The sequence below is a fragment of the Aphelocoma coerulescens genome, chromosome 13, assembly GCF_041296385.1.
Source record: "Aphelocoma coerulescens isolate FSJ_1873_10779 chromosome 13, UR_Acoe_1.0, whole genome shotgun sequence".
Lineage (NCBI taxonomy): Eukaryota > Metazoa > Chordata > Aves > Passeriformes > Corvidae > Aphelocoma > Aphelocoma coerulescens.
In genome coordinates, this window is record NC_091027.1 from 15,647,269 (window position 1) to 15,673,241 (window position 25,973).

A 25,973-nucleotide genomic window follows, 5' to 3' on the forward strand; every position below is an offset into this window, starting at 1 on the left:
ATTGGAGAGGCTGAGTGTAGGAGGACGGATGCTTTCTGCTGCTTGCACACTTTCACCGTAGCATTTAGGAATGTTCTAACAGGATGTGTGAGCAGACTTTTATGCAGTTTTGTGTTTAGAAAATAGTAACTCCTTTTTGATCAGAGGACAAGAAATCTGCCTAATTTTTGAGACTTTGCTTTTAGATTACTTGATATTTTATTTTGAAATACCAGAGTTAAAGAAATGGTTGCGTTGTCTCATATAAGCACCTCTAATGGGATTTTAGAGTCTCTTTTATGATGGAAGAAACTGTCTCCTGACATATCTTCCACCCTGTACAGTAGGATGTAATGGATTATTCCTCCCTGTTGTGAAAAAGTTTTGTTTGAATTGTTTAACTTCTACATAAAACTACTTTTCAGGAGTTACTGTTTTGTCTGTTTTTAGGAAACTTATTGCCAAAATTCCCCCACCATCTCTCTGTTTTTTGAGAGAGCAACAAATTAAGATATAGCTGTTCATAAATTACATGGAGTTTTTATTGTAGTTAGTGCTGCTGAGTTTATAGTATTTGGATCTAGATGTTTATTCTAAGATGGCCCTGGAATATTTACTGACGCTATGCTGAAAGTTGTAAATGAGTAGCCTTGGGAGAACTGGTTTTTATTGGTGTGAAATGAAGGTAAAGTGCTTCAACGCATGATAAAATGTGTATGTTTTGACAGTGGTGCTTCAGACATTGTATTCCCTCACGGTCCAGTCCTGGTGAGGGGTTTGTGCTGTAGCAGAACTCAGAGATCTACCCCAAGGAACAGGAGCTCTAAGTAGGACACACAGATGGTCACTGGCAGGGGTGGGAATCGAGTTTCAGTGTCTTGGCTGGAAATGCAGGCCCTGTGCTCACTGTGGCTCCAGACACGGCTGCTGCATGTTCAGCATATGCAAACCACTTGCTGATTTTGGAAGAACAGCAGCAAGAGACATATGTTAGCACCAGGGGTTAATTTGCCAGATGCCAGAAGAAATGCTGAGACTATAGCAATGCTTTTTTTCCTCCCTGAAGAACTCTTTCTATTCTATTACTGTTTAAACAAGAGAAGTACTTGCACACACCCATAATTACATTGATTTCCTAACACTCGTGTACATTACTGGGTTTTACCTGTGAAATACTTTGTTTCATTTCAAGAATTGAATATTGTTGGTAGTGTGTGTTGCTAGAGTGTATTGTTTTTACCTTCAGGATTATTAAGAAAAAAGTTTTAAAAAACAGAGTAGAAGGAGGAGTAATTTCTGATTAAGCGTATTTCAGTGTCATTATTATGGTCAGGATTGAGTTGCAGATATGGATTTTTACTATTATAATCTTACAATCTACTTCCTACTGATATGAGTTCCTAAGCCTAAGTTTTTGTGGATTTGTGGGGGTTTTCTGTGATTTTTTTTTTCCCCTTTCCTGTGTTCAAAAAAACTTCTCAACATTTTAAATTACTTGAACACAGGAGATCATTAATGCTTGTCACTCTCCTGTTTATAGCTACTTGGAAAAAATTGAAATTAGTCACTGTTCATTAATTCCTTTAAAAAGGTTCTGTATTGAAACCCAGTCTTGCCTGTAGATTCAGTCTCAAATTTCATATTTAGCTTTTTTATTTATTGGGTTTTTTTCCCAGGGGTACATTAGCTCTAAAACATCACTTCAAGTGCTGTATTCATTTTTTGCCAGTTCTATTCCTGCAATGTTTTGATATAGATGAGTATGGCATAAGGATATCTGTAGGTATTTATCTGCATACATTTGTGATGGACATATGTAGATTAAAGCCATTACTTGTGTTTATGGAGGAGTAGGAGACATGCTCAATATTGCTACTGGTAACTTTTTGTTAGACTTGACCCATTATGGCATTCTTTACTTGCATTTTTTAAAAATCTTGTTATATAGAGGGAAATCAAGTTAGGTGAACTAGTTTTAACAATGAACTTCAGAATGTTTATGTAAAATGTGGTTTACAATTACTTCAAGTAGAAAAAGCAGACCATAAACATATTAAAGCAGTTGATAATGACACATATTGGGTGTCAGTAAAATGAAATGAGGAAATATGTGAGTTGGAATTTGTCTAAATTCACAGAATCATAGGATGGCCTGGGTTGGAAGGGACTGTAAAGATCTCAGTCTGCCAGAGAGGATGTGCTGACAAGGCTGTGTTGCAGCCTGGCAGACTGCAATGGCTGCAAGCTGGAAAAGGCACCAAACGCTGAAAATGCTGTCTTGGCTACAGCAGGGTGGTGTTGGAAGCCCTGGCTGTCCTGGAATGCCTGGCATTACTCAGCCCCTCAGGAGTGGAGACACTTGCATGTACACCTGGAAGCTGGGAGGCAGAGACTTCTGCAACTGCTCCTGGTGTCAGTGGTGTGCTGGGACTGTTGATGCTGTACCTGTTCTGTATCCTCCTGCCTCTCTTGCTGACACTGAACAGTCAGCAGGTGTTGTGTGCTGGCCTCACAGGATTCCTGTGTTTCTCCTTCCTTCATGTTCCTATTAGAGGCCAGGGGGCAAAGTGAATTTGCATCTTGCAGTGCTGTCAGAATCTGTAGGTGACCTGTGGTACCTTCCCTTTCTGTGGCTCTTTTCTGAGCTGTGAAATTTTAATTTAGATTTAACAACGAATGGAAAATATACCATTTTAAAATCGTTACTTTGGGGCTTCCCAGAAAAGCAAAGAGTTAAATTGCAAATAACAAAGAAGGAAGACTTTTAGTAGGCAGATTGCTGCAGTTGTGAACAGATGTCCATTGTGAAGAAGCACAATGCTTTAACTGAGCGCTGGCTGCCATCAGAAGTCTCACCTCATTGAAAGAATGTTGTTCACTGGCTTTATTTTTAAGGCTTTGTTCTAAATCTGTATTCAGATGACACCTATGTCCTTATTAAACTGGCATGCCAGTTTTTAAGTGGGCATGAAGCCATCCTAACAGATGGATATGACTACAGGCATGCCAGGGAATCAAGAGTAGTATTTCCTAAGGGAGACAAAAGTGGTGTTAAATCTTTATTACCATTTTGGCTGCACATACGAGGCAGTCAGGAATGAAACCCGTCTGTAATTTTTGCTGAAGGAGGCCCAAATGTCTTTTTTAATGACATAATTGCATTAATGACTTAAGAGTTTGAATTTCATTTACCTGGTACATAAGAAATCATTGGGTATCTTCCAAAGGGAATAAGGTGAATAGAGGGGTTAAAAAACCCAACCAAACCCAAAATAGAAAACATATAACTGCTTAATCTTGGACAACAAAGAATCTACCTGTCCTTATTCAGGAAGGTGCTGCCAGGGAACCTTTCTAAGAAGCGTGTTGGAATTTGGAATTGATGAATATGTATAATACTAAGTCTTTTAACAGACCTTGATGAGGAAAATGCAAGATGCTCAAACTGTATGTTGATGTTTTATCAGTTCAAATAAAGTTTGGGGCAGCTAGAAAAAAAACGGCCAGAACAGTTGGGCTTTTTCATGCTTTTGAACATTAAGGAAGAATAGATGTTGCTGGGAATGTTCTTACATTATTTGTCAAGCTGAAAAGAAAGCAGCTAGTACTTAAATAGGCATCTTCCCCCCTCTGTGTCTCTCCCTTGTCTGTCTTGAGCTTTCTTGGGGCATGGGAGGAGGTGTGAGAATATGAATTGCTTCATCACTGACTTAGAGATTTGTTTAGGTTGGAAAATACCCTTAAAATTGAGTCCAGCTGTAAACCTAACACTGCCAAGTCTGCCACTAAACCATGTCCCCACATCCACACATCTTTTAAATCTCCCCAGGGACGGTGACTCCATCACTGTCCTGGGCAGCTTGTGCCAGGGCTGGACAACCCCGAGACAGTTTTTGTTATCACTTGCTACCTGAGAGAGCAACTCCCACCTCCCTCCGCTCTTCTCTCAGGGAGTTGTAGAGGGAGAAGGTCCCCCCTGAGCCTCCTTTTCTCCAGGCTGAGACCCACCAGCTCCCTCAGCCACTCCCCATCAGACCTGTGCTCCAGACCCTTCCCCAGCTCCATTCCCTTCTCTGCCCTCACTCCAGTCCCTCAGTGCCTTCTTTGCCTGAGGGGCCCAGAACTGGACAGAGCCCTCGAGGTGTGGCCTCAATGGTGCCCAGCACAGGTCGCTGCCCTGGTCCTGCTGCCACACCAGTGCTGGTACAGGCCAGGTGCCCTTGGCCTCTTGCCCACCTGAGCAAACCTGGACTCATGTTCAGCCACAGTCAGCCAGGATCCCCAGGTGCCCTCCTGCCTGGAGCACAGGACCTGGCACTTCCCCTCAGTGCAGCTCACCCCGCTGGCCTCGGCCCATTGATCCAGCTCGTCCAGGTCCCTCTGCAGAGCCTTCCTGCCACCAATTTAGTGTCATCTGCAGCCTTGCTGAGGGTGCATCCAGTGATGAGTCTAAATCATCAACTACAACACAGAGTTTTACTTTGGCTATTTTTCTCAATTACAGTCTTCCACAATTTTCTTAATTTTTTTCTCCTTTTCCCAGGCCATTGAGTTGCTCATGTTTAAATAAGAACTTGGTTCGTTTTCCTTACATAACTTGTGCAATGATACCTTAGTATTATAATCTGAAACTTCTGTACTGGTTCAATAAACTTTTGCTTGTCCCAAGACAGTACAAGGATTTCATATTTTGTGTAATGTTCTAGTGAAATAGTTTTAGCTGGGTTTTCAAAGATACAAAGACATGACTACAGGTTTATGTTTACTTTAGTCCACCTGCAGGCGCAGGCTGAGATCAGGTCTTCCTTGCTACGAATACTGGTCTTTTCCAGTTGCTTTGATTGTGTGTTTTTCAGAACATTTTGGAATTACACTCTCATATGAGATGACTTCAACTGCTAGGTGTCTTATAAAATCTAATTAGTTTTCTTTTTCTTCTATTCATCAATAATATCCTAGAGGTGCATTATAAAATTCCTTCTCCTGTATTAACTAACAAGCTGAGTTTATCTAGAAGCCAGTCAAAAAATATAGACATAAAGCTTTAATATTAACCAAACTAATTAACACAAAAAATTGAATTTTCTTGCTAAAATCTATTGATTTTTTTTGTATTATTATCAATGGCAAGTTTGATTAGTTTTTTTTCCTAAGGAAACAATATAGCTAAGACTAGTTAAACAACCTTTGAATTTCCATGTGGCTTGATGTTTCAACATTGTCCACATCTGAAAATGCACTGTAAATAATTGATCAGCTGCATAGTTTAAGTCCTTTTAAGAGATTCTCTATGTATCAAATATGGATCCAATTTTAATTTATATTGCAAAGTACAACTGGGAGTACTGAAGCTTGTAGTGTAATTAGCTCTAAAATCTGAAGGAAATCAATTGCACCTTCTGCCTCAGCTGTTGTCTCTACAACAGGAAAATTTGGTCTATGCAAGAAACCCTGTTTTCTCCATGTTTAAGGAGTATGGAATGGCTTTATATGGAAAAAAAATTATGTCAAAGACTTGATTCTTTCACTAAAATACACATGTGTGGTTTTTAATGAGTTACAGACAACAGCAGGCATTTTGCATTCTGGTGGGAAGCTTTAATTGACTTCTGAAGGCTTGTATGGAGGAGTTTTAAATTCAATGAAGTTTACCTCCACTCCTCTTCAAGGTGTCCACTGCAACTTGTTAGTTCTGATCTCATCTATGCTTCCTGATTATTGACCAAATGGGTATCATTGACGTGTGAAGGCACAAGTAATTTGGTGATTAATGTGTCCATAACACCTACCTTGAATCCCAGGGTTTTATTTTCTATATGAAGACAAATTAAAAATGTACTTTATCTAAAAGACAGGGCTCCTCTTGATCAGTGACTTTGCTCAATTTAGTCTCTTACTTTACTTTTGAAATTAAGCTCGTTAGGTACAGGTTTTTATTATCCAGTTGCTCCCTGTAACTTTGAAAGCTACCCAAAAGGAATTTTTATATTTGCTAGCTGTCAGGCAGTTCAAAGGGACATCTTAATAGCTTAAAATTGAGCTGGATATTATTTTGAAGGAGTGAGAGCAGTAAGTATGTTTATCCTGGCAGATGTGAAACCGGAATGTGCCAAGAACCTTCCATTCTCTTTGTGAGAGGTGAAAAGTGGCTGAGATGTCACATAATGTGATGTGACTTTGAACTTTGCTGCTATGAACAGCCTGTTAGCATAGCACTCCCTAGTGATGTTTTTTGAAGTGGAAGTGTTTGCAAGGCACTATTTTTAAGAATGGTAGTTATGGGGAAAGAGTTGCCAGCGAAATTTCTTACATACTGTTGATTTGGAATCTGTATTTCTATTTGTCATTCCAGATTAGTTAGATGTGCTTGTCTAAATATGTTCATCTTCGTGCTGTATTAGGTGTAGCTGTTACTGTGTTGTTTCAGATTGTTGGAGTAAGTTATGAATCCCTGTACAAATTTATATGTATATGTTTATATGTATATCCCTGTAATTTATATGGACCAGGTTGAGAGTTGAGAACTTGTGGCACAAAGTGTTGCCACGAGTAGAACTCTGCTGTAGCTGCAGACAGGCATGGAGAGGGATGTGGGTGAGTTTTACTGCTGAGGGTTTGCTTGATGTATGGGATCCACAATGCTGTAGGAGAAATGGGGTTTAGCTTGTGCTGAATCTTTCCTTCAGCATATCTTGCACACAGTCAGAGAATCTGGAAAGGAACACAGTGATGGAGCAGAGTGGAGACCAGAAAAGAGATATTTTACTGCATGTGTATTTTCATACAGGTTATATATATGTGAAACATTTCTTATGCCTCACTACAGTTGCTGTGCAAGTGCTAGGGATTCAAATGGCAAGAAATGAGTTTCTCCTACCTGTCTTTAGAGTAGTGAGTTTGATATCATCTCTTCTGATATAGGACACCTTGATGTTTGAGTCCACAGATAAAAAAATGACAAGCCCCAAAAATGTCATTATTTATGTACACAGGAATATATGTAACTTTGTTCCTAACTTTCTGACAGTCTCTGTTCATTTTCCAGAGATTCAGAGTCTCCTGTGATTTTTTTTTTTTACTGTGTTCTGGTGCTTACTCATTACCCATAGTTGGCTGCTCTGTTCAGGTTCTGAGGATTAGAAACTGATATTTGCAGTGCACCAAGCTGCTGCCACACTACCATTGATTAGCAGTTTTAGCAATCAAGAATCATAGAATCGTTTGAGTTGGAAGGAATCTGGGAATGTGTCCAGCCCAACCTCCAGCTCAGCATGAGGTCAGCTGTGAGGTCAGACCAGGTTTTTCCAGGATAGAGTCTATGCAACCTGTTAGTTCTACTGCTTGGCTGTCTGTGTGAGGAAGAGGTTTCTCCTTATATCCAGCCTCAACTGCTTGCTTGGGTTGTGAGTCCATTTTTTAATTTCACCTGATCCACTTTAAAATGTGTTAAATGTGTGCCATCTTTCAGTAAGACTGTTACACTTATGGTCCTTCTCATGAGCACCATGAAATGGAACTAGGTTAGCAATAAATGCTATATCAAAACACAGCTTAAATATTTTTGGGGTGGTCAGAATCTTGATGAATGCATTCTGAACTGATCATACTAGGAACTCTTTTCCCCCTGGATAACCTGGATAACTGTTGAAGGACAGTCTCCACAGATAATAGTGAAAACAGAACTTAAGTTTGTTTACTAGCTTTTTCAAAAGTAGTGAACTAATAATCTATTTTATAATTTGCACTTATTTGTTGACTGAATATATAAACCCTGTATTAAAAAGATCCTATCACATTTCAGCAAGTTTTTAAGGTATTGAATGTAACTTTTTTGGTTGTTGCTGATGTTTCTTTGGTTTAGTTTTTAGTTAAGCTAATAGCACTGGATTTGTTGCATTTACAATGAGTTAGAAGCAGTTTGTAGGAGCAAATCAAGAAAGATTTTGCTAGTTACTGAATTACATCTCAGTTTCAGAAAACTTATAATATTTGCTGTCTGCAGCTGGTGACCAGCTGCCAGTACTGACTGTACTGGTGCTCTCTGCCTGCATGAACACAAATCCATGCAGAAGTGCTTTAGGAGTGTTGGTATCCCCTGCTGCTGGGCTCCACTGTGTGGTTTGTGAGCACAGCCCTTTGCTTTCTGCTTCAGAGGGGTATCTGTAGCCTACAGGAAGTGCAGGAAGTGTGTCTGTGCAGAATTGGGCACATAAAGAACTGTAGGCTGTGTGAAATTCATTTTTATGCTGCTGTTCAAATAGGACTCGTGTTGATATGTGTTCTTTTCTGTCTTACTGGTGAGTGTGTAACTTAGTTATTGGGTTAGATTTGTCTTGTAGCTTGGAATAAGTATTATAGAAATAGTTACTAAGAGTAGAGATGCTTTCTGAGGAGACAAATTATGCTGCTCTTCAGACATGATTAAAAGCTCTTGGCTTCATTTAGTTTGGAGCTGTTGCTTCAAATAAGAATAATCTGCATGGATTGCTTCTGTTGCTTCATCTGCAAAATTCAGACATTTATAATCTACTTTCCATTCTCTTCTTTTTCTTTCTTTCTTTCCTTTCTCTCTGTATGTACTAGTATCTTTTTGGGGGGGCATTCTGAGCCCCTGGCTTGTTTTAAATCACAATGGATACAGTTTCACCATGTCTCACAATGCACTTGTTTATCAGGGAGTGCAGTGTATGTCCAGGTGCTCTAAATCATTCTTAAAAAACAAAAGATGCTTTTTATTCCTAGATAGATATTGCTCTCATTAAAGTTCTATTAAATTTGTGTATTTTGTACTCCTGACATTTCCTATAAGCACCTCTCTCTTAAAAAGTCAATGTATGCGTGATATTGAAACATAACATCATATTTGTGTCAGCTTCCTTAAATTTAAATAAGGATGAATGTATGCCCAGCTCTCACTATCACAGGCTTGGTAGGCCTTTCATTAGAGTCTTCTCTTTGTCTGCATTCTTTTACGTGCCTTTAGAAGATATGTTTCAAAATGATGCACATAGAACACTTCTGTTCTGCTGTTTGAGTCTTATTTTCAGAAATAAGTTAATAGGTGCAGTAATTTTCTTACATTAAAATCCTGTCATTACTTAAACACAATTAATTTCCAGATGCTTTGTGTGTAAGTGAGTAATTTGTCCCCAAGTGTTTGATATAAGCTGAACAGCCTTCAGAATTTAACTGAAGAAAACTATTTTTATCAGGAACTTTTGGTTTTAATATAAGAAAATACTGTTGACTTATGAAAATATCACACAAGTATGAAATATTAACGAGGCCCAATTGGAAAATCAGCAATTCCACTTTGGGACTGTGGCTGTTGAAGCATATAGTGTTTCACTGTTTGAGGGAGGATTTATTTGCACACAGTATTTGATTTATATTTGTTGTTAAGATAATTTGCTTTCTTTCAGAATGCAGGGACATCCTGCTTCCTGTGATTACAAAAGAGCTGAGGGAATTACTGGAAGAGAAGGAGGATCAGCAGCTCCAGGTCCAAGAGAGGAAGTACTGCGTTGAATTACTTAATAGTATCCTGGAGGTTCTGAGCTGTCAAGACCCTGTAAGTATTGATGATGATGATGATGATGATGATGATGATATAGAGAGCCCAAGTCTGTAGAAAGCTTGAGCTGATTAGGTAGTAAATTATTGATGATGATTAATCTCTTTCAAATATTTAATACAAGTCAGTGGCAAATTGAACTTTTCTCCTATTTTTCATAAACTTAAACGAAAGGGCAGTTGAGGTATTAAAGATTAATACTGACATCTGAGTAACCTGATCCAGTTGAAGATACCTGTGCTCATTGCAGGGGGTTGGACTACATGACCTTTCAAGGTCCCTTCCAAACATAAATTTTCGGTTATTCTGTAATTATTTTAATTATTCAGAATAAATTTCAAATTTCATCTTGCTGCTCTCATAAAAGCCCCTGTAGTTTCTGACACAGATGCTGTACAATGTGGTGAGGTATGGTTTCTGCTTTCAGCAGTGTCTGGGTAAAACAGAATACTCTTTAATATATTTCACTTGGAGACTGTAGTTTCTTTCTCAGACTTCTGAAATTTTGGAACACTGAAATTTTCATCTGAGTGGTTCTTTTTTTTCTCATTTGAGAGAATATTGAATTGACTTTTAGTTACTTTTTAATGAGTAGTAGGTTATTCAATGAAGCTTCTCAATAATTTGAGCAATTTATTCTGAGAAAACCTCATAACTAATTACATTAAGAAAGCTGTAATTTCTCCTGTGCTGATTTTTTCTCAGCTATAGTTCTCCAATACACATGTTCAAACTTTGCAGACTTTGGATTAAGGCAAGTTGTCATTTGGGGAGTTTTTCACTGTGGCTTCTTGGATCATTTCCTAGTAAATGGAATCATTACAGTATATATCTTGATTTCATAAAAATCTTTGTTACTGCAGAGGTTTTTCCATTTGCACAGGGCAATCTTTCCATGTGTATTATGAGCTATTTGCCTCATTGGTTTAGATTTAAGCAGTTCAGGAGGGACTGATCCAAGGGGATACCAAAGAGGTATTGGAACATTTGAATTTGAAATGTAATTCTTAAGAGAAATGATGAAAGCATGATGAGGCAAAAATTGAAGTTATCATCTCATAGGTCTATAATGCAAAGTAACCAGTTTTGTTACTGTATCCTTTAAAAGGTAAAACACAATTGTAAAGCAAGATGGGGCAATACTCTCTCTGTGTGTACTGCATAAATGAAGTTTATTTTTGAATTTAACAGTTACCATCCACAGCAGCAGTTGCTGACATGTCAAAGACTCATTAGGGCCTACTGAAAATATGGGTTTGTGGCTCATCTTTGTGTGAGTGGGAACATTATGCAGAGCAGCAGAAGAATTGCTGAGAATTTAAAACACGTGCATTAAAAAAAGTATATGTTGACATTTGTTCAAGAGAAGTGGCATTTCTTCAATAGTTTCTTTCAAGGAAAGTAAACTGGAGATTATCTGTGAGATGTTTGGGTCACAGTTATCTACAGATTGTGCTTGCAAGGAATAGTGATGCATTTCTGATATAAGGAGAAAGGCCCCTTGGGGCAGCTTTAAATAAGCAGTGGTATCAGTCCTCTGGAGGCATCATATTCCTAAGAAATATTGTAGAATAGTTGGGATATCAACAAAAGAACCAGATGCTTCTGTTGCAAAAAGTCCATACCCTGGCCTGCCTCTGGCAATGCAACTGCTGGTCAGAGAAAATACAGATTTTAGAATAAATCAAGGATGTGTCATTAACCATAACACCTGGGTTTGTAACCACAACAGGAAATGCATGGCCATCACTTGTAGTTTTTTCTTTCCTTGAGTGAGAATCCATGGGTTAAGATCTCATTTTTTAGCAAAACACTGATCCTGCCTCAGTACTGAAAATCTGCTGTTGAGATGACTTATCTGAAGGAGGAAAAAGCAGCAAAGGAGGGGGAACACCACAGTACCCAAGGATCACAGTCATTTCTCTTTGAGAGCCACTACAGATTTCTCTGGAGTATAACACATATTTATATTCCAGCTAAAGTGAGAAATCTTGTTTTGAGGCTGTACTTGCCTTGCAGCAGTAAATACTTTGTAACCTGTAGGCAAATGGAAAGGGTTCCCATATGGCCAGGTTATTGTTTAGGCACTGACCTTCAGGATGCCTTTATGCAGTGTGATCTTGATACAGACAATAAGTTTGGTAATTAACCAAAGTCGTTTCTGCTGGGATTACACTTGAACCCTAAACTGAATGCAGTTTTCTATTCAACAATTCATTTCCTGTATCCTTTAGCCTCTTTCTAAGAAAATGGATGTTTGACCTGCTGGAGGAGAAAGCTTCAGCCCTTAGTAGCAGCATCACTTTACAATATTAATAACACCAATGCCCTGTCCTATTCCTTCTGTTTTTTCCATCTCAGTAGAGAAACCTGGTTTCAAAACTTTTGGAAACTTAACTTTGATATTTTTACATTTCATTTATTCTGTGAAAGTCACCAGAAATAAAATGCACACAAAGGACAGGGAAGAACAAACAGCAGTAGTTGTTTTGTTTTGTGTGGTGAAAATTTATACTGTGAGGTGATCTTTGAAGTTGTTACAGAATTTTTGAAGAATGCATTTTCTTTGTCAAATGAAAAGATATTTTGATATTACCAGCTCTGGTCTACTGTTTTGCCTCATGTTGTTTAGTGAGTGGGAACATGGGAATCATCAGACCCTTGTGTTCAAATGCTGTTTTCTTCAGCTGCTGCCTCACTGCTGGGTTCTGCAGGTAGCCAGTGTGTTGTTAAAAACTCTGTTTTGTGTAGTGTTTATTTTTATGACTAGGCAGTCACTGCTGGGCATCTCAGTGAGATGCTGAGATTTAAGTTTCCTTTCCAGCAAACAACTTTTGGACATAGATGGCATTGTTTTGGCTTAATCATGTCTAAAATTAGCTTCATAGCTTGAGACTGTGCTTCAAGCACCTGTGAAATATAGTTAAATCTCAGAACTGCAAGTCATTGATGAAGGTCATGGTGAAATCTGTGATTTTTTGTTTCTGTTTTAATTAAAACCACTTCCCTTTTCCCTCTTTATTTACAACACATTTTCATGCAATCTGACTGTGCTTCGTGAGGTGACTTTGCCTCTAATCTGACATATATGCTATGCCTTAATATTTACTGAATCAGAACAATTTTTTTATTTATAGTGCCTACAAAATTAAATGTAATGGTTAATGCTTTCTCTTGGAATCTACAGTGAAATCTTGGCTGAGACTGTAAGTGCAAGGGAGATGAAGAATCTTTTCCTGTTTTGTGCGTTGTCAATAACTGGCAGCAGTTGCATTTTAAGCTGTTTAGCAAATGCTAGCAAACAAGCCTGGAAGCCATTTAGAATTGTAAAGAAATTTCTAAAACATTTGCCTAACTTATGGCAGATTTTAAGGCTTTAGCAAAAGAGAGTTTCAAAGGAATGTAGTCAGGAATAATGCATGTCCTTTCAGGGCTCGTTACCTTAAGGTCCTCTGTGGAGACTTTTCAGCCAAAACAATGCAGGATTATGAACCATGGTTTAAAAAAAAAGAATTTTATCCTTCTATATGTGCCTTTATTTGTATGTGTGTTAAAGAAGCAATACAAGCTACAGAGCTGGGTGCACCAGAGAGTGAGCACACAGGATCTGGTTGGTGTAGAGCTCATTTCCTCTGTGGCTGCCCATAGAGTGCCGTGTTTTAGATTTGTGACCAAAACAGTGTTGATAATGCAGAGATGAAATTTCAGTTATTGCTGAACGCTGCTTGCACAGTGCCAAGGCCTCCTGAGTTTCTCACTGAGCCCCACGCCAGGGAGGGGAGTAGAGCTGGGTGAGAGTTTGAGAGGGGACACAGCAGGGACAGCTGAAATGCATGGACAGAAGTGTTTCCAAGTGGGTACCTCGAGTACAGGTTGTGTAAAGTAGGAACTCCCAAGCAGCCATTCAGTGAGCCCCTGTTTGCCACTGTCCAAATAAACAAACACTCCATCAGAATCTGAAGTGCAGGATTGACTCTGAAACAGAATTCCTTTTTCTGTCCCAATCCTGTAGTAGTTTAAATAGAAGATGAAAGCCAAATCAAAGCTATCTGCTTTTACCTTGAGCAGATGTTTTTGAAAGAGTGAAATTTTGTTTGGTTTGGATTTTCTCTTAACTAATCTGTGTACCAATATGTGCCATCCAGCCCAACAAGGACCGTGAAGGTGCTAGAGCTCTTTGAGAACATTCCCTCCTGCTGACCTGCCTGCAGAGTATGAACTCTGATTGTTCCATGCCTTGGTCACCTGGAAAATCTTTTCAACAGCGAAGACAAACATACATTTTTGATCAGCATATTTAATTAAATGGAATAATACAGTTAATGTTTTCCAAGTGAACATTTATATATGATAATTTAATAAGTTAATTTAGCTCCTAAAAAAATCTTATGCTTAATCAACGGAACAAAGCCAAATGATGGTGGGCTTTCCCATGTCACACTTTTGAAGAGAAACATGATCTGAAAAAGCACATGTTGCAGTGGGCTGTTAGACTATCTTCTGGAGCTAGAAGCTTTAAGTTAAAATAAAAGCTGAAATCTCTTGTATTGACAATGTGTGAAAAGAATTTTTGTTAATTTAGCATTGTCAGTATTGAATGCCTAATTGTTTCTTATATTATCAAGAAGAAAGGGAGTCTCAGTTTCATAAAGAAACCATTTTATTTCATTTGCTAATGTTTCTCTGAAAATTCAAAGGTCTAGCAGAAAATAATCTTTGTGTGCTTGAGCATATGTAATAGTCTTTCCAGGAGAGGTTTGTGATGTGCTACTTGTGAATTAAGAATAGAGCTCATCTTTAATGATGGAGTCAGGGCTAAATGTTAAAACTCATTATGCAATGTTCTGAACTGTTACTAATTATGGTATAGCACATACTGGAATGTGGAAGTTAACTTACATTATATGAGTCCTCATTTTTGCATTTTAAAAAAAAGGGAAACTAATGAACTAATTACATCCCTGTGCTAAGTGCTGCTACACAGTTTTTCAGTTTGGGCTGTTGATATTATTTTTTTTTATTATAGTGGTAAACAACTTTATAAAACTAACAACAACAAATGTGTCTTCTGTGCAGCCACTCTCAAGTGTAGTTGTGTTATAAACATAAGACTGTACCAGACAAAGTGAAATTTTAAAGTAGGGAACACCAAACACAAACAAATTATTCTGCAAATACATTGTTCATTTATAGAATATAACAACTTCTGAAATGCTGTGACAGATGAGATCACTTAAGCTTCTATGTGTCATAATCAAAGGATACAAGAGGACTAAATGGTAATAGTAAATAAATTGCTAGGTGTGAGGAAGGTTCCTGTTAAGAGGTGTGTGGGCTGGTCCAAAGCAATCAGAACAGGAGGGGAAAAAGGAGAAAACACTGGCTGACTCAGAGGAAAAACAACCTGAAACAGTTTCTCCTGGAATGGTATTGGGGCTCAGCTACCTAAAACGTTATGAAGAACTTGCCATGGTTCTGTGATTGTGGTGTTCTTTCCATACAATATCTGACTTTAAATAAGGGTCTTGGTGTAAGCTAAACGTCCTTTTCTACTAGAAATTTGTTTAGACTTTTTCTACTTGTTGCATGCTGGTTTCCCAAGTTGTCTAGTGATCAGAGTAAGGTCAGTGAAAGTGGTGAACATAAGGTTGTTCCCATTTGCTCAGGGTTTTAGAATAAATAACCAAATGTCCTTCTTCAGGCAATGAGAGCAGTAGTTGGGCCAACCATCCCCAGTTTGTGCCCTCCCAGAGCAGCTTGCCTAAATGAAGGCAATTATCTCCTTTAATAACTCTATATTTGTGACTGCCAGCTAAGAAAATTCCTGAGCTCCAGCCTGCCCTGAGAGCACTGACAGATGTGGGGAGCTGTGGGACAATTTGCCTCAATTAACTGTACCAGGGTAAAGTTACAGACTACTCCCTTAGAGGGAGAACAGGAGTGCCTTGAGTGAGAGATGGGAAGTGACTGTTTGAAACAAAAACCAGTTGTGGGGTAGATTGAGATGAAATTGGACTGAAATTGGCCACAAGTATTCCACTGAAGTTGCTGGAACTAAGGAACAATGTGAGCAAGAAGAATTAGTGTTTCTCTTTCAGTAGGGCTGTTACATTGTACAACTTGAACTGACAAAATGGAAATAATTGGTTTTTTCTTACTTTTAAAAGAGAGATGATTTTAATACCAAAACTCTGGGGTTTTTTTTTCATTTGCAGGCTTCAACTTATCACCATATTCAAGAAATAATGGTGCAGTTACTACGCACAGTGAACAGAACTGTTATTACAATGGGACGAGATCCATTAATTGTGAGTAATATTTTAATGCATTTTCCATGCTTTGAAACTCATTTTATAGTTATCCTGGAAAAAAATGCAAATATAGTCTTTGTGGATTTCTTGAGAATTATTTTTTTCAAATTTAAAATAAGAAGTCTCAAGCTTTAGTCTTTTTGTCATTCAGCTGTGACACTGTAGTCACAGTCTTTTGAAGTGTGGTTGTGAGATTTGAACATTCTTTAAGAGAACAAATGATAAACAGAAAGTTAATTGATATTTGCAAAAGAGAAGACATTTTTACAAACCTGCATAAAGGACATCACAAAATAATTAAAATTTAAGAGCTTTGTAACACATAATTGGAGAAATTTGGCTGTATGAAAATATAATATGAAAGCATTGGGGTTTGTTTTATTGTTTAATATTTCAAAAACATTTTCATAATTAATTATTAATTCTTATGGGAAATAAAAAATTACCAGATACACACTACACAATTTATGGGTGAAGATTGGAAGAGAAAGTTAATTGATATTTGCAAAAGAGAAGAAATTTTTACAAACCTACATAAAGGACAACACAAAATAATTAAAATTTAAGAGCTTTGTAACACATAATTGGAGAAATTTGGCTGTATGAAAATATAATATGAAAGCATATTATATTATATGAACATATGGTTTAAGACATTGTAAATATAATATATAATATAATATTATATATTATATTATATATAACATATTATATTATATAATATTATATATTATATTATATATAACATATTATATTATATAATATTATATATTATATTATATTATATATAACATATAATATTATATAATATTATATATTATATTATATAACATATAACATATATTATATAATATTATATATTATATTATATAAACATATGGTTTAAGACATTGTAAAGAGTATTTCTACTAATCTAAAGTGACATTTTCTGAGTAAAACTAAAAAAAAAAAAATCTGGGCATGTGCTGGCCAAGAACATTTACCTGAGAATTTTTTCTGTGGAGGTTCCATGATTAAAGAGTTATATTCAAGGACAGATCCTGCAATTTATTCAGATTTAAGTACGCATCTCCCGAGCGCTCCTCTGGATTTCGACTATTCGTGAGAATGCAAGGAATTCATCAGGAATTCAGAGCTTGCCCTTCAGACTGGGCACTTATGGGAAGATGATTTCTAATGGTTTGTCCTTGGAGATTTATTTTATTCTGCAAAATCATAGCATCATTTACTTGATGTTTTTAGCCACAAGAGGTGCATCGTGTGCCTTTTAAAATGCCCAGGTTTTCCCTGTTTACTTCTATTGGAAAGCCAAAATAACAGTTTTAGATCATTGCCAGCCAGAGCACGTGTGTCTCCTGATTACTCTCCTAATAACTGAGGAGACTAATTGAGTTCCTCAGAGGAAATATTTGCCAGTGGTTGCTTTGAACTCCCTGGTGGTACATCTGCAGGTTTGAGACATCGCTGTAGCTGTTTATCTGAGCTCCAGGCTGTTGTTGTTCATGTGTAACCCTCGGGCACATCCATGGGCACAACAGGAAATGGTTTGGAATGAAGATCAGTGACCCTTTCAGTTCTCTACAGTGTTTGAAAATGCTTTCTGTACTCCCAAGGAAAGCATGATATGAGTGTTGGGGATGACCTAACCAGTCTATTAAGGAGTATTTCTGGATACCATAAACAGCACATGAAGAGGCAAAATGAAGCTGTTGTAATCCTGCATGAAAGATCCATTAGGAAACCAGTAGGAAACAAGCTGGTTACGGTAAATTGAAATGGCTTGGAAAATGTTTCTTTCCACCCCCCCCATCTACTGTAATTTCTTCAGCTGTTTCAACCTGAAAAGAACAAATTCAGTGTGAGTTTTGAAATGCAATTCTCTTCCTTCTAATTATGTTCATGAGCACCTATGCATATGTGTATACTGGGCATTTTAGAGGTTTTTCAAAGCAGAGTTCCAATAAATTGCTATGTTTTCTACAGCTGAGGCAACACCTCTCAACAGAATAGCCTTTTACGTGCCAATAAATTGTTTTTAATGAACAAAAGCCTTTTGTATTCAGAAAGAACTGGCAAAATAATCTTTTTCCATCCTCTGTGTGCTACTTTAGTTCACCAAGTTAATTTTCAGGTTTGCTTTAACACTTTTGAGAGGGTCAAACTTTTTGTGAAAGCCTGAATGCTTGATCTTTTCAAAATGAAGCAGATCATCAGGAATTATGTCCTGGAGAATGCTTAGGTGAGTTCAAGCTGCTGAAATGTGGTGAACTCTGCAAGTACAGGTGGGATACATGGAATTGCTGCAGCTGGACTGTGTAGCTGATGTTATACAGCTATAAGTGACATTTCAAATGGGGCTAAATCTATTCCTTCCAGGAGGACAGAAGATTACTCTTTAGATTCTTAAATCTGTGTTTGTGAATATTGCAATTATTTTTATTAACTTCTGCAGTGTAATTTTCTATAACTTGAAAATGCTCTGGACAGTAATGCTAATACTGATATATGCTGATAAAAACAATGGTTACAATTTACAAGGCCTGTAACTCCTTGCAAGTTTAAATGCCTTGCACTGAAAGATAACCGGATTTGATTTACCTGTGGGGGTTTTTGCTTTCTGACAGTGATAAGCAGGTTAATTTTCATATTCAGGTGCTCTTCTCACAATCCTCTAGCTTGCTGGCAGAGATTGGGGTTGACAGTTGCCTGGATCTTTTCTTGCTGCAATGCCAGTTAAAGGGAAAGGGAAAGGGAAGGTTCTGCCTTGGGCTTAGCTGGTAAGTGCCTGCTGGGAGCTGTGTTCATGTAATTACTGAGAAGAGTCAGGCTCAGAAAGAAACAATCTCCCCAGGAGAAGGAGGTGGTGGTGGAAAGGTAATTTGGCTCTCTGCAGCTACTGCAGGGGGAGACTTAGTTAAATGCCATTCTTGCCTTCATTGTGGTTTAGCAGCTGAAGGCTTTAACAGCTGCTTGGTTGTTTTCACTCTTAAAACCCCACAAACCCCCGGCTGTTTGTAGCTGTAGAATTGCTTCTAAACTTGTTGTGAAGAGGGACAAGTTTATCATGTGAAACCGGCTATGCAATCTTTACCTTGAATATTTCATGAAATTTAGACTTTTAGTTAAAGGTCATTGTCATGCAGTGAAGTCCTCCTACAGGAACTACAGAAGTCAAAATTATAAACTGTGTAGAACACAGCAATACTTGTTTTCAGTCTTGGCTTGGTTAGGTAAATAGAAATATCATAAATCCACCATATGCATCTTAAGGGTTTCCTTTAGTACTTTCAAACTTGAGTTTGCTCACAATATCAGTTTAACATGTTGAAATAAGTGAAGCTATGCTACACAGAGATGTTTTTAGACAGTATTTATATATAACATTGTACAAATAAAACTTTGCCAAAAAGAAATCTGTGAACTCTGTTAAGCAAAGCTACTCTAGAGCTTTCTCCGTGGGCAGATAATGACCAGAGAAACTATTTGCAGAGCTGCCTTGGTTGGAGAATTTGATATGTTGAAATATACTCATGGTCTAGCTAAAAGCTTACAGCTTTTTTATTTGATAATCAAATTGACATCCTTGGTCTACCTGGAAATGCTGCAAAATGATTCTGTGAAATGCCTGTTAGTTTGCCATTCATTTTTCTTTTCCCAAAGAACAGCTGTTCCCTTCCTTTGGAATCTAAATATTGTTTATTATTAATTGACTCCTGAAACCTAATAAAAATATCTCACTTTATTTAAAAAGATAACATCACATTTAAAGGGCCTAGAAATATACGAAACATACATCAGAGATTAAGTGCCATTAGGAAGATGGTGTATGTCTATGCTGGCAGGGTTATTATAGTGCACAAAACCATCACAAGCCCTACATGAACTGCTCTTACCTCAGACAAACCAGTATTTTATTCAAACATTTTTAATTTTTAAAGAAAGTGAGGTTGACTCCATCAAACAACAATTTCAAATACGGTAATTTTGGAATGTACTGCATTCTGTGCAATGTTTTATATATAGCATGTATAATTTAAATATAAATTCCTCAGAAGCCCAAAATATTTTCATAATCAAGTGCAGTCAAATAGCTGTGGTTTGTTTGGGTTTTTTGTTGGGGTTTTTTACAGCTTATGGGGAGTTTGTGGGTAATTCTTCCATTTTATTTAAAAATGTGTTTGTATTTCTAACATTTCTTTCCTGCTCTGGAAGCTGTTTATAGGGATTAGACAGTAATTTTGTAAACCAGAGAAACTTTTACTTTTATCTTCCAACAGTCTACCAATTTCTACTGCTCTTCCAATCTTCACACCATAAATTGTGTAGCGTGTATCTGGTAATTTTTTATTTCCCATAAGAATTAATAATTAATTATGAAAATGTTTTTAAAATATTAAACAATAAAACAAACCCCAATGCTTTCATATTATATTTTCATACAGCCAAATCTCTCCAATTATGTGTTACAAAGCTCTTAAATTTTAATTATTTTGTGTTGCTAAGATATACATATTTTTAAATCTAAACAAAACATCTAAGAAGCATTACACTGTTCCTGTCCCTGGTGCATCCATGACTGACCCTTCCCCCCCATTACCTTTTGGTAGAAAAAAAGCCTTTTGTCCCAACGTTCTCTTTCAAGTTTTATACAGAAAGCTTTTTGTGTGTCAAGCACCATGGGAATGACTGGGGGTAAAAACCCCTTGCAACCTTCCTGAAAGAAAGTGCTCTCTCAGCACTGGAATTTCATATTTTCTGTCAAGGAAAACAGATGCCTTGAATGGAGTTTGCTAACTCTGAGCACAGGGAAGGCTGAGAGGCAACTGGATGTTCCTGCATGGCAGCAGTGGGAGCTGAGGCTCGGCTGGCCTGGCAGCCTCCAGGTCACAAACAGAATTCCATATCCACATGTGGATGATCCTGACTGGACTGACAGAGAGAACTCAAAAACAATCGACTCAGGAATCTGGAAAACAGAAGCTAATTGTGACTAGGAGATTAAGGATGAAAAATTGGTTACAGTTCTGAATTCCACCAAACTCAGACATTAAAATAGGAAACCTGTAAGCACTTAAATCTGTGTATTTCAGTTTTTTAGGAGTATTGATGTTTCTTCAGGCCAAAAGAAAGACTTAGACCCTTACTTGTAACTACCTTTGGTTGGACTTTCTTAAACTAAAAAGAGTATTTCTGTTTTGCATAGTTCTTCTGACCCCAGGAATTGATTAGTGCTATGTGGTGAACCAAAGTGTGGTGGTTTGTTTAAATTAAATGATCTGGATCCTTTGAAAATAGATTGAAGGCATCATAGGCATTATGTGGGCAAACCCAAAATCAGACTGCTTAAAATGAGCGCTTTTGGTGTTTATCAACAAAAAGAAAGGCAAAAAGATTGCCTTTCTATCATAAATTATTAAAAATTGGTTCAATACAGAAAAAAACCTTGCTGGTTTGACTAGTGTTACAGCTCTTTGTATTGCTTATTATTATACTTTACCACAGGGGATATTGGTCTTAAAATGTTATTTTAATACACAAGAATAATTTATACACTAATAAATCCTTCACTGCATCAATTATAGAAACTAATGCAAAAAAGAAATGCTGTTGGCACAGCAGCACAAGCAGTGCATGTACTTGAGTTCTCATGTAGTCATTTAATTCTTACCTTTTTTATAACCACAGCCTATTACTGAAGAGCTGTTCTGTCTCACTAAAGGCATCTAAAAACATGTTAGTAAAAATTAATTTCCTTCTGAAGAGCCTCTAAAATAGAAGCAGTTTTGTGCCTGTCATTTCTGTACTAACTGAAATTAACATGGAAATGTTTTTTCAGTGTCAGTCCTTTAGAATTTTGATAAATTAAGCCATGACATATTGCATACTTTCTTCTAAAAATTTAATTTTATAAAGAAATTAGTTCTTCCAGACAAAATTATTCTGTGCAAAATTGTTTTTAATGTATTTTCAAATGCGTAATTAACCCTAAGAATTCAAGGAACAAAGAAGTGTACAAAAAATGTACAGACATTTAAAAGTAACATTGCACAATTGTCATGGTTTAGGCATGACATGATACAGGATGACTTAGAAAAATAAGATGAAGTGATTAATCTGTGGAATACCCTGAACCAGAGCCACTTCTAAGCAAAGGTCTGCACTACATTCCACTAAACTTGTTTTGGAAAACCTTTTCCCCCTGCCCCCCATATGAAAGGTGACTGTGTTTTCATTAGTAAAATAATAGTATCACCAATCATAAATTGGGTTCCATTGGCACACCCTGTGCTAATGGTAACTTGAGTATTTCTGGAGGAAAGAAGTAGCTGTATTGACATCTGATAAAATCTTTTCAGCATATATAAATTCTTTTGTGTAATACAGATCAGTTCACTAAATATTATTTTTATGTTCAGTTTTTTATCATCTATTAATTTACATCTTAAGGCAAAAAAAAAAAAAAATCTTGGGATATTTTGGTACAGCAATACAGGTCTTAAATGGACAGACTGGGCAAGTGATTCAGTAAGACAAGTAGCCAGGATAGTTCTTCCTCTTTATCCAGCAGTTGTGTGATGATTTCTGAGGAACCGTGTCCAGTTTTAGGCTTCCAGGTGTATGAGGGACATCATCCCTGGAGGGACACCACCAGGACAGCTGTGGCTGCAGCATGTGAGATGAGAGGCAGTGAAAATTGGATTTGTTCAGTCTTTTAGAAGTGACGACTTAGGAGAGAGGTCTTATTATCCATGTAGTTCTTCTTGAAGGTGAATTTGGACAGAGCAAGATGTAATGGACACAAATTAGAACGCAGGAAATTCGGATTAGATGTTAGGAGAAAACCCTGGAACAGCCTGCCTCAAGGAGCTGAGGATTCTTGTCTTTGGAGATACTCACAACTCAAATTCACTGAACTGGACCATGCTTGAGTAGGGCTTCAACACAAGAGTTACTGTGACACTCTCTTGTTTTACAACCCCAAAATTCTTTTCAGAAAAGTCCATTAAATGGCTGAAACTTCTAAATGGTGCCTTTCATAATGAACAAATAAAAGGATAGAGTAAAACTTAACCTGAAATTCTTTTGTTTGTTGTTCAGTAGTAGATGACAGCAACAAAAATATCTCAGTGGGGATGTGAAATAATTACAATTTTCTCCTTTGAGGAGAGATTAGTTTGAACAACTTAGGCTTCCCTGAATTTGTTCTTGATGATGTGGTTTGTTCAAAGCTCAATGAATTTTTTTGCTTTTAGTCCATGTTGCCTCTAAATGGGAAATGAAGGCTGTGTGACATGCTTAGCTTTGCCTACAATTGTTTTTAAAGTAGAGATTTAAACCTTGTTATTTTTGGAAAGTTGAAAAAGAAGTCTTTACAAAGCATATGAAAGTGTCCTTGGAAAAACATGAGAACTTCCTTTTGAAAGAAACAATTTCTTTTCTTGAAAATAGTATCTTCATGCACCTTTATTCAGCGAGATGATTTGAATAAATTCAATTATTTTGATTTTTCAGATACTCTAATTAAACCTTCTTAACCTTTGTGATTTCATAATAGCACATTTTCAGGTGTGTGCTCTCAAGCTCTTTCTGTTTTAGTGTCTTTTGAAATGTAAAAGGATGCACCAGGAAGTCAAATCCACCAGAAGCATTTTCTTTTCACCTTTTTTGTTTTTCTCCTTAACTCCTTTTTCTCGGGAGCTGGAGGATCAGGTGGCGGCTTCTGAGGTGAAGCTGAAGGTGGATTTTGCTCTGCATTGTCCAGTGTTTTCAAAATCTGATGAAATCTTCCTTCTTGTTGTCTGAAGTCATATTCTACACTATGGAAAAAAATTGAGAGATCTCTACTAGTACATGAAGAATTCCCTCTCTAAAGAGCATGTGGAAAGGCTGCTTCCCTCATCAGAGTAACTTGGTGTTATTCAATACAGCCTGGGGTAAACACAAGGGGCTTAGGGGTTTCTCCTTTGAAAATAAATTCACCTCTTAATTTTTTTTTTTGAGCAAAAAATTTACTTCATGTGAGTTAAGAACGCCAACATTGTGCCCAAAGAGATGGGACAAAAATTAAGGGAGGCACAATGAAAATGTACTAGGATGACCTTTCAATGTGTTTTATTCAAAGGTCAGATTTTGATACCATAATCTAACAGTCATATGCTTGCAATTAAAAACTCTCACATTCTTAACTTTGTTAAATGCAAATGGCTCCTACTAGGACACAGGCTGGGAAAAAAATATATGAAATTAAGCCAATATGTAAGTCTTTGAGGTAAGTGGTGTTAGTTAACAGGAAAGTAGAAGTCATTTCCTCCATTGTAATCCCTAATTATTATTGATGGTAAACAAGAGCCAGGATGTTAATTAGATAACAGCAGATGAGTGCATAGAAATAAATGTAAGGCTCAAAAAAACAATCAGTGTGGACAGAGACTAAGCAGTATTGTACATATTGTCCTTATTTCAATCATCTTTTCTGGGCAGGAGAGTGAGTTGTATCAGCTGTGTCTGCTGTGAATGTTTTAGGAGGCAGGGGGGAGTAGAAAGGTTGTATTTGCCATAACAGGAGGAACAGAGCATCATCTGAGGGGGGTTGGGATGGCACTTCAAGGCCCTGAATCTGACTTTTGCACTGATCAGAAGAAATCTGTGAAGTTAGTAAATATGCAAATCTTTAAACACTTTTAATTGTGAGTACTTTTATATAGAATCCATAAACATCATTAAATAGTGTGTTAAAATTAACTTGAAGATTGTTTCCCTTAATTCATGTGTTTTGAAGTTTTTCATTAAATAATATAACTCAACTGGCAAAAAGAAAGCAGGGTGATTATTTTCATTTATAAAAGAGTACAAGAATCTCTTGAACAAGAAGCAATGCATAATAAATATTTTTAAAAAGCAGAAGGAAGTGATACAAAATCAGAGCCTGTTGCATTTCATGCTTATTACGAAAACTGCAAGTTAATACCTTTCAATAGTCACAGACCACTAGTACTGGAGAGGAAATGTTGGGTTTATAAAATAAGTAATGGTAGTATCTGCTCATGTTCCTTTTTTCTGCCCTTCTTCAGAGTTTTTAATTTAATGTTGGCGATATCATCTCCAGAGGCAGGAGGTCAATTCAGTCTTCATTTAATACTGCCTATGATAACTGGTTTTGGTTGCTACTTGCATTTGTTTATTACAATACAAACATGATCTAGATGGAAAATCCCAAGGCTGGAATCCCTGCTGGGTAGTTAATACATCCAAATTTACAGTCAATGTTAGGCTGAAAAGCTCTTTATTACTTTAGTGATCAGTGTAATCCACACGGGGATTTCTGTGAGATTAATGCATTGTTTGACTCAGGGACTGTGTGTGATAAAGATGGTTCAGTGACAGCAACCCAGTATTCCACGTGCAGGGTTTGCAACAGTGGGGAGTGAGGTTCTTCAAGAGCAGGAAAACTGGGAGCAAGATAAAACACTTGATTTTATAATTGCAACTGGGATACTATATTGGGGGAAAATATTTGCAAGGACATTTTAGGCCACATAAAACACAGGAATTGCATGTGTTTGTCTAGAGCAAACACTGACAACAATTGCTTCTTTCAGAATATTGTCTAATGAACTTCAAATGTTAGTCACTCAGAATGCTTTTTTTCATAACCACATCCCGTGGAACACCTTTGCAAATCAAAAACTGTTGTTTCCTTATTGTCTCGTGTTTGTCTCTTAAAAGTAGAAACTTTTTATAGCAACTGTGTTCTGTACATGTTCTATTAATCATTGCACCATGAGCCTCCAGGCATCATTATCATTGCAAACTACCTGGTAAATCAAAGAGGCCCTTAATGTTTTCCTACTTCCTCTGTTCTTTCCTTTGAATGATGGTGCTTGTTGTTCAGGATCTTTGATGCTCTGAAACTGTGTAAAATTAAAAACACAGGGTATTTTTCAGAAGAGAGAAGGCATCCTGTGGTCAAGGGTAGTCTGTATACAAATTCTAGGGAGTGATCTGTTCATGTCTAGTCCCATAAAATACACAGAGATTGTTTGTTCAGAGATAATGACCAAGTAAAGGAAATCTGTTTTGTCCTGGATCTTCTTTTTCTTTTTAATGGA

General features: G+C 37.1%; 2 protein-coding genes across 3 annotated transcripts in view; one reads left to right on the forward strand and one right to left on the reverse strand.

Moving 5' to 3' along the window:
• Positions 1–25,973, forward strand: part of DOCK2 (dedicator of cytokinesis 2) — a 151,681-nt gene that overhangs the window by 40,163 nt on the left and 85,545 nt on the right. Inside the window, exons 26-27 of the mRNA XM_069029298.1 lie at positions 9,402–9,550; positions 15,769–15,861. Coding sequence (XP_068885399.1) covers positions 9,402–9,550; positions 15,769–15,861 — 242 coding nt within the window. The remainder of the gene's footprint in view (positions 1–9,401; positions 9,551–15,768; positions 15,862–25,973) is intronic.
• Positions 21,846–25,973, reverse strand: part of INSYN2B (inhibitory synaptic factor family member 2B) — a 29,213-nt gene continuing 25,085 nt past the window's right edge. For both annotated transcript variants that reach the window (XM_069028849.1, XM_069028851.1), the window contains exon 4: positions 21,846–23,681. In XM_069028849.1, coding sequence (XP_068884950.1) covers positions 23,495–23,681 — 187 coding nt within the window. In that variant the 3' untranslated portion in view covers positions 21,846–23,494. The remainder of the gene's footprint in view (positions 23,682–25,973) is intronic.